This window comes from Nelumbo lutea, chromosome 3 (assembly GCF_056320005.1).
Source record: "Nelumbo lutea isolate HS-2025 chromosome 3, American lotus-T2T, whole genome shotgun sequence".
Taxonomy (NCBI): domain Eukaryota; kingdom Viridiplantae; phylum Streptophyta; class Magnoliopsida; order Proteales; family Nelumbonaceae; genus Nelumbo; species Nelumbo lutea.
Genome location: NC_142686.1, coordinates 58,148,879 through 58,157,916, shown reverse-complemented (window position 1 = coordinate 58,157,916; position 9,038 = coordinate 58,148,879). Strand labels below are relative to the sequence as shown.

General features: G+C 37.8%; 1 protein-coding gene across 3 annotated transcripts; it reads right to left on the bottom strand.

Moving 5' to 3' along the window:
• Positions 1-214: 214 nt before the first annotated feature.
• On the bottom strand, positions 215-7,529 carry LOC148865160 (LOW PSII ACCUMULATION-like protein). Of its 3 annotated transcripts, none has more exons than XM_088980708.1 (7): positions 7,107-7,529; positions 3,719-4,291; positions 3,598-3,648; positions 3,045-3,217; positions 789-863; positions 584-672; positions 215-474 (listed from the first exon to the last, which is right to left on the bottom strand). In XM_088980708.1, exons 1-4 carry the CDS (start codon positions 7,319-7,321, stop codon positions 3,076-3,078), a joined length of 981 nt encoding a protein of 326 aa, XP_088836834.1. In that variant the 5' UTR covers positions 7,322-7,529; the 3' UTR covers positions 215-474; positions 584-672; positions 789-863; positions 3,045-3,075. The 3 variants fall into 3 exon arrangements, with proteins under 3 accessions (XP_088836834.1, XP_088836832.1, XP_088836833.1); XM_088980706.1 differs by having other exon boundaries at positions 812-863; XM_088980707.1 differs by having other exon boundaries at positions 215-672.
• Between the last annotated feature and the right edge of the window lie 1,509 nt (positions 7,530-9,038).

Below are 9,038 nucleotides of genomic sequence, written 5' to 3'. Positions count from 1 at the left end.
CAATCTGATGACATAAAAGAGACCATGGTGGGTCCTCTGTTCAATCAATCAAACTCTATAAAGGACCCATCCTACGTCTGTTCATTTTGTATCTGTTTAGGACGTCAGGGGTTCTATTTTGACCCTCTGGACTCTCAACAGTGCAGTGCTTCAGGGGTTTTCTGCCCCATATTGAATTGAATTATCTAAAAACAATAAGCTCCATTCAAACACGTACATAACAAATTTTCTCGTTACTAGAATAATAATGAGCCAATAGCAATAGAGTATCTATAAAAAAAATAGAACAATATCTAGAACTCAAATAAATACACCGTGTTGGTTCAAATAAATAGTGTAGACAATGTTAATTTTTTTTGTCGGCCAAAGAAAACAGCAAGCTTAAATTAGAAACTAAAAAATCTGTACATCAAGAGCTATCAGAGCATTTTTTAGTAACATTTAAAAATGTTTCTTGAATTGAAGGAAGATAACCTACAAAAAAATTCACATTTAGAGCTTCTCGATCATCTATATAATTTTCTGGATCATTTATTTTTCAACATGTACAAGCTTTTTGTCTGATTTCTGGTAAGTTGCTTACTCTGTACAAAGCTTCCATCTTGAATATTCCTGGTCCCCGAATGCTGGTATTCTCTATTGCAATTCATTAATCAAGGGTTCCCTTTTAATCTGTAAAAGAAGCATTTGATTTATTTAACAAAATAAGTCATGTAAATTAATTTGATTCACTCATTTGAAGCAACTTTGCTTTAAATAACTCTCCGTCCATAAAACACCAATATTACAAGTATATGGAGAGTCGGTATACTTTATCCATCAAGTCATACACCATTAGCTAACGATTCTCTTTGTCGACCAATCTGCATACAACGGAGAACACAATTATTCAAGTGCTTGAGATTACAGTGAGAGAGAGAGAGAGAGAGAGAGAGAGAGAGAGAGTTCAATAAAACACCACACTCGTGCATACTGGGTCAAACAACATCCATGTAAGCATGTTTTAAACTGATTGGAATGACTCCAGTTATACCATTCAAGTTCCAGGGTCATGTGGGTTCTTGTTGAGTTGCCATGTGACCTAATTCAAAGCCATCTGCTGATCTGGCTATCGGTTGTGAACAACCTAAACAGAAGGTTTTGTGGGGTGAGTTTGGGTTGATCAGGACTATCAGGCTACTATGCATCCTAAGGCTGTGTTTGGTGTGAAGGAAAGAGTAGGGAAACCTTTACAAACCTGGTATAGGTTTTCCTACCTTTCCCTACTTTTTCCTTCAAACCAAGCATAGCCTAAATAGAAAGCCCACATGGGGTCTACTAGGCTACTACACATGGCGTTAGCAAGAGGGTGGTGGGGTTGGTAAGGCAATGATGTGACCTAAAGAGAGACATGCCAATGTCTATTTTGCTGTTACACGTCCTAAGCAGAGAGTCATGTGGGATCAATAGGGCTACCACAATCTAAAACACAAAGATCTACTTCCTGAAATTGGGATAATGGGCCAGATTAAAGGCATATTACTTCATAAAGCAATAAATGCTGAGGATCATCCTAATCAAGCTCACGAGGTGGGGATTTTTTCTTTGGAACCAAACATTGAGAAGAAGACAGAACTTTGAAAGGTGAAGTCAAACAACCAAAACAAAACAGTAGCTAGTGATTGAAGCTTGAAATGTTGCAGAAAACAAAGATGTGAGTCAAGCATCTTTCTAATATAACTCATGGCATTCATGCTAGGCGGCCCCCCACCTCTGGGTGCCTTGTCACCTAGGTGGGTGCCTTAACAACTATGTGGCCCGGTTGTATAAACAAGTGGAGAGAACTTCTGAGTTCATAGTTGCTAGGTTTTTTAAAGAGGTTCTCATTCAAGAATATAGCCATCAGACTCAAGAGTTGGAGTTGTCATGTATCTTTGAGGTTGGTCTGGTTGGTCACCAAAAAACAAAACACTGAGTTACTTGTCTGTGAAATCAACAATTTGTGAGAAATAAGAATTAGATAATGTGGCTACAAGTTTTTTTATGGTAAAAAGGAATATTTATTAAAAAAAGAAAAACACAGATACAACCTAGAGAGGTGTTAAGGCAACACCTCCAAGCAAAACTAAGGAGAAACAAGGCACCCAAAGCCCAATACAAAAAAGACCCCCAAACATCTTACAACCCCAACGACCCCAAAAAGAAAAACAGAAAGAAACGAACACCCATCTCTTGAATCAGCCTCTTGGAAAAATAGGCTGAGCCCAAGTACCAACACAAAAACTACCACAGGCTTTCAAGCCTCTCCCTCTCACCTGCATCATTACCAACAACTCTCCTCACTCTTCATCAAGAAGTTATATTTCCTTCCCTTCTCATTCCTCCCAAATTTCACCCCCTTCCCCAACTGCTTTCCTCTTGTTATTTTCCTTCCTCTTGTTTTGTTCAAAGTGTTCAATTGCCTTCCTCACCACTGCTTCATCCCCCCAAAAAGAAAAAGGCCAAGAGATTTACCAACTGCCACCTGTCTGTCTGCTAGTTGATCAATCCCCACTCTTCCCTTCTCAAGGGTATTTACCTTGGGGAGTTCCTCAGCTTTATCCCTTCCCCTCGTCTCCCTCTCCCCCTCTCTACTTTCCTCTCCAACCTCAACCTGAACTCGGCTTCCAAAAAAATTTTTTAAAATTCCTTTTCTCTCATCCTTTCTCCCTTTATCAGCAATCTTCTCCTTCATATCCTCCTTCCCGTCAACTCTCCTTTCCTCCAAATTCCTTTCAGAAGACTTTATCCTATTCCTTTTCTCCCTCTCCCCAATGGATGCTTCATCATTTTGATTACTTGAATCAATGTCCGGAAATGAATAGAGCTATTAAAGATGAATGTCATGAAACAAGCCAAGAAGTGGAGATATAATGTTAAATGCAATATTCAGAAACAAAGCAGGTATAAGTAAGGAATGAAAATAAGAAAAAAGGTTATCTTCAATACAAAAGGCCAAAAAAATTACTAGACAAGTCAAGAAATAGGTAGAGCTAATGTAGTTTTGCTTGAAGGGAAATACCAACCTTTCAGTACACAAAGCATATGAAATTTCCTTCAGAGAACTCTTCCATCCATGCCATCAAGTAGACCGGACCATATTCCCTTTACTGGCGGTAACTGTGCAACAAAGGCATTCCATGGAGGATAACCAACTCCACTTCCACGGACACGACCATCCATCCGTAGAGATATATACCTTCAGAATAAGCATAAAGAACCATAACTTTGTGACATGGAAGGACCCATATATTTAATAAGTAAAATGTTTGTAAGGCATCAGATCCTACAATGGGATCCAACATCTAATACCAACTCAGTAGAACATTTTATTAACAATTCAAGGCACTTGATGGGTACTGCCGTACCAGAGGTGATGACTTGCATCTGATATAATTAAACTACACCCCCTCCAAAGAAACAGAAAAGAGTGAATAGGAAAAAAGAAAAATAAACAAATAAAATAAGGAAGAAAGAACAAACTGTAGAATGAGATGTATTTCATAAACTATATTCATAATTTGTATCCCTGAGGGTTTATAATAACTTAATAAGTAAGCAACCAGTCAGGACACTTACACTGGAGACTCAAGGGAGACATTAGCCAGCTTCTTCTGTTCATCTAACCACCTGCAAGCAGGAGATAAGTTGAAGGGCTGTGAAATAAAATTAACTTCCCAATCTTAGGATAGACTCTTACTGGGACCATTCAGAAACATATACAGGAACCAGCTGCCAAAGCCGCCTCCTTTTAGCAGTTATCTCCTTCATCTCCTCATTGTCTTCAAATTCAAATCTAGGCGAATCCCCATCAGTAGCAAAAGGCACAACCAGTACACCTCGATCAATAAGGTTTTCAGTAAAAGGTTCACTAAGCCTGAAGGATTCTGCAATGAAAGATGCAGGACCAGCAAGGATGACAAGCCGTGCAATTCCTCTCAAGGAGCTCACAGAGATAACCTTGTTTGGATCCACCTGCAACTTAAGGGTTGAAAGGCTTTCCTCCCTTGAGAGCCTAGCTAGTTGAGCATTCTTAGCGTTGTTCTCCCTAGAATAGAGAAATGCAAAAATAGAGACAGCTCCAATGTCTATTGCAAGTCCTTTCAAGATCTCAGGGGCAGCTGCTGCTTTAGATGAATTTGTCAGTGCAGCAATCAATTGTGTGGTGGCTATTAGACCTCCCAAAGCACCACTTGCCATGAAAGCAAGATAAAAGAACATACGAACAGAGCGGAAGGGAGAAAGGACTTCACTCCGTATCTTGGCTGTAGAACTAAAGCACAAACAAAGTCATAATTACAAGGAAGCTTCACTTGTAAAAAAAACCTGATATCAAAATCATTGGATCGAGTAACTAAATTAGAGAAGAAAACGTCATTTGATTTAATCAGGTTCAGTAAAATCTCCACTAACTTTCACTTTCTGTAGGTTCCATGTGAACAACACAGAGGCCATATTCTAGTTTGCATGCAAATTTGCATTCTATGAATCCAAAAATTACATATATGACATGTAAATCTGTGATAGAACTCAACTAAAAAGTACAAAATAAAGCAACAAGAGAACCATTGATCATAAAAGTTCTTTTGTGCAAACAAACAATCCCCATTAAACAACAGCGGAATTGAACAAATAAGGATATCAATATAACATGAAAATGGAAATTAACATCAGCTAGAAGGATTAAAGAAAATGTCAATTTAGAAAAGTAAGAAAATCAGATCAAAATGTCTTTCCACCAACCATTAAGCCATGAGAAACCTTCTGCAGAAAGAAAAATTTTCAAGAATTAACTAATTAAAAAGCATAATTCTAATACCTAATAACAACTTTCAGTTTTCATAAGAGTAATCAGATGGCTTCAAATGTAGATAGGCAAGCTAGTGTAAAATACAGATATGGAGAATTACAGGCAAACAACCACAAACAAACCTATATTCCCAAATAGTCATTAGATATTAAATTTAAGTGGGAGATAGAATTACCATGAGGAAAACCATGAACAAACTTATATTCCCAAATAGTAATTAGATGTTAACTTTAAGTGGGAAAAGGAATTACCATGAGCAAAAAAAGGTTTAAAGGATCTACCATAAAGATCTTCATTTGTACTTAAAGGAAAAGAAGAATCAGTACAAAACAGTAGATCGTGTGTTCATTTACCCTCTAAACCACTAAACAAAATGGAATAAAGGGCAGCATATTCCTAACTCGGTAAATCTCTTCTCGTGGAAGTACATTTGTTTAAGTCCTAGGAATCAGAACTTATTTGGACAGGCAGTTTAATTATTAACACCTACTAGAGTTCAGCTAACAACATCAACCGCAGCAGTTCCTATGGCCTCATCTATTTTTGTTAGCCATTCCTCTTTGCACATTTGGTTATCTTCCTGTTCTTTATAGTGTAAAAATCCAAATACTAGTAAAAATCAGACTGGTTAGAGAGGCCAGAACAGTGGAGAAAGAGAGGGATGATGTCCTAGTGGAAGGGATTGATGCTGGTTTGTGCAATGAAGAGGTAAGCCCAACTGATCCAAACATAACTGTTGCTTTTGTTGAGTCGATAGATAGAGGGAAGGTAAGTAAAGGGGTAGGAGAAGAAGGGGAAAGGGGAGGTGGGGGAAAGATGATGTGCTTGTTTGGGACAGAAGGGTGTAGTCCACAGAATAGGGTCTATAATAGAAAAAAGAGGCTTTTGGGAATTTCATATGGAGAAGTTGGTATGAAGGAGGTAGGGGTGGGAGAAGGAAAAGAGATCTTGGAGGGGGAGGGGGGGGGGAAGGGAGGAGTCAGAGGTGAAAGGGGTCAGTGCTCAAGGAATTTCTGAGGTTACTCAAAACGAAGAAGTGGATATCAGTAAGTTGGTGGAAAGAGCTGCGAAGGTGGGTAAATCACTTGGTCTGTTCTTTTGGGGTGGGGGAGGTTTTGCAAGAATTACATTTGAACAATTTGAAAAAAAAAGAGGAAAAAAATAGAAAAAAAAGGAGAGAATTGAGAAGGATAAGGGCTGAGGTGAAGAAGGGGGTAAAGAGGAGTTTTTAGGAGAGAGAGTGGGGGTTGAAGACTTGGGATCTTTTAAGGAAGTTAGGGGGAAGGAGGTTAGAATGAAGTTTTTGAGTTGGGTTGGGTGGGGTTGAGGGAAGGAAGAAGAAGGGAAGTGACAAGAAATCTGATTTGAAGACACAAATCGAGATGGTTTTGCCCCAGTAGACAAGTCTGGAGAACTTCAATGTGAGAATGAAGGATGAATGACAGGTTATGGATAGTGGAGAGCTAAATGTAGGACAATTAGTTAACAGAGCAAATTCGGGGGGAATTCCTGGGATGTAATTGAGCTTCAAGTTTGTAATGTTGATCTGTTTTGTTGATTAGTATTGTGGTGTATCATCTTGACACCCATAAAGGTTGGAATACTTTTTTTCTAAGGAATTTCATTTTTTACTCTAAAAAAATCAGAACGGTAAGCTAAAATTTATTAGAAGAGAAGTTTCTGCCTGTCCCTCAGATGTGAACACCAAGAAGCCTAACAAAGCAACATTCAGAAAGATGGAGTCTTCTCTTTAAACAGACAACAGGAGCTATAGTTCTTCCTTTGAGGATAAATGCCAGCCAACGGATGCTAAATTAGGACCAATGAAAAGGGTTCTCTATATTGAATTTAGTATTCCACAATCATGTATATTACAATTATCAAATGGATGGAATAACTTCTGATTTATATACAATTCAGTTTCCGCCTTCAATGGCAATCAGCCTATTAAAATGCAAAGACCACTTTGAAACTGAATCCAGTTGCCATTCTGATTTTCGAAAGTGAATTTGATATTCAGTACTATTAACTTGAATTCTGATTGCAAAAGCACAATACAAGAAAAAATGCAAAATTCGCAATAATAGGAATTGGAGCTTCAACCAATCTCCCAGCAAATTAAGTTCAATTAAACAACAAATTCACATCATCAACAGCAGCGACATAATTTCCATGGAGAACTCATCCTAGAGACCTAAATACTACGCTCTGAAATGGTAAAACGAAAGGGGGGGGGGGGGGGGGGGGAGGAAGGAGAATCTGAACCTTAATGCGGTACCTGACTTGGGTGGAAGGAGAAGGCTTATTTGCTGCAGAGCAACTGATGATGGAGATGCGTTTCGTCCGTACGGGTGCCTGGCGTAGAATGCGATATGCGCCATGGATGGGGGAGGCTGTATTGCTGTAACCAAGGATTTGGCGGGAAAACCCGAGACTTCTCTGTTGAAAATCAGGGAATCTGATAATGCAGGAAGCTTGCGCCACAGTAGCCATTGGCGGACTCTATTATGCGACCTCTTGGAGTACCATGAGCTGACAGCGTTCGACTCCGCTGAATTACAGCGACGACACGGTGCACCACCAAAAAGAATAACAAGAACGAAGAAAACGGGAGGCTACGTTTTCTTTTCTCTGTGCAGATAGAACAGAGCTTCCGCATTCGCATTCTCCGCCCAGCATGAGTCCACGTCTCCCACACCCACTCGATGTTAATCGGGTGATTTGGGAAAAACACACTTGGCTGTCTACCTTCGACAGCCTCTGCTGTTCAGAAGGCTCTGCCTGTATATTAATAGATTAATAGGATGGTTCATTTGAGTTCCACATTAGTGGGTGCCCTTTAATAATGATGTAAAATAAAATAAAATGATCATTGTATAACTTTGTTTAAAAAACAAAAGAATATAAATAAGTGCACTTTTTGTCCAAGTAAGCACATTTAACCAGGTAAATAACTTATTGTTTACTAAATCAAATCATACAAAATCAAATTAATAAGTTATAATTTGAGAAAATTTTAGACCAAATACCAAACCATTCTATTATGGTTTGGTCCAATTTTTAATAGGCAATTTTATTGGTTTAACTTAATTAAAAGCCTAAATTATATGCATACCTACATAACTAATAATAAATATAATTAAAATATCAAATTGAAAGGTTAACAAAAGCCACCAATTACTATCATATAAACCACACCACACTTTCACAAAACATAAACAATTACTTAGGTATCAAATTACAAGTTATAAATTGAAACAAGCGACAACTTGTTACAACTAATAGTGGCTTGGTTGGTATGATGTCTGTTCTGTAGTAGACTTTGTAATAGAGACCTAGAAAATCAAATCCCACTACCACCATGGGTGGGAGGTTAAAGGAATGGAGGATGGGGCTAACCCTCATTGTGTAGTCCCATGAAATATAACAAAACAACAATATGTGAGATGTTAAATGAATACATACATACAAATATACATATTTGTAAGGATAAATTACAAATTATTACCTTGTACTTTGGAGGTAATAGCAATTACCTCTTCAACTTCCAGATTTTGATAAAGACCCCCTTCTTTGTTAAGTTGAGTCAAAGAGTTAATTCACCAAATGCTCACTCGAAAAACTTCTATAAAATAGACATTACAATGAAAAAACCAAGAAACTTCTAAGAAAAGTTGGAGTTACAACAAAAACAATATGTAATTAATATCAACTACACTATGTATGTGTTTGGAACCAGTTTATTTACTAAATGTTTTGTAATTGATTTGTTTGGAAAACCAAGAAAAGCAATAAATGAACCTGTTTATTGACACTTAAATGCCATTAGACACCACATCAGAAAAATAGTGAATAAAAGCCTACCTGTTGGGGGAAGCGTTAAAATGAAGCTTCCCCTAGCGGTAGGTGCACACATAAACCAAAAACATACTTTTGCGAGTCCTTATACGTATGGATTCACATAATGGGGCAAATGCTGAAGTGTCGCCTATGTAGTAGCATTTATTTAATAAATGTCCACGGTTCCGAAAACACCTTCTATAACAAAAATTGAAAAATACTAAAATAAACACCCAATACTTATTTTAAAAAATCCTTAGAATAAAAAGATTTAAAAAAGTTTAAACAATCAAATGAGAATCTTCTTGACTGTGTTTGGTTTGAAAGAAAAGGTAGGGAAAGGAAGAGAAACCTGTGACTTTCACTACCT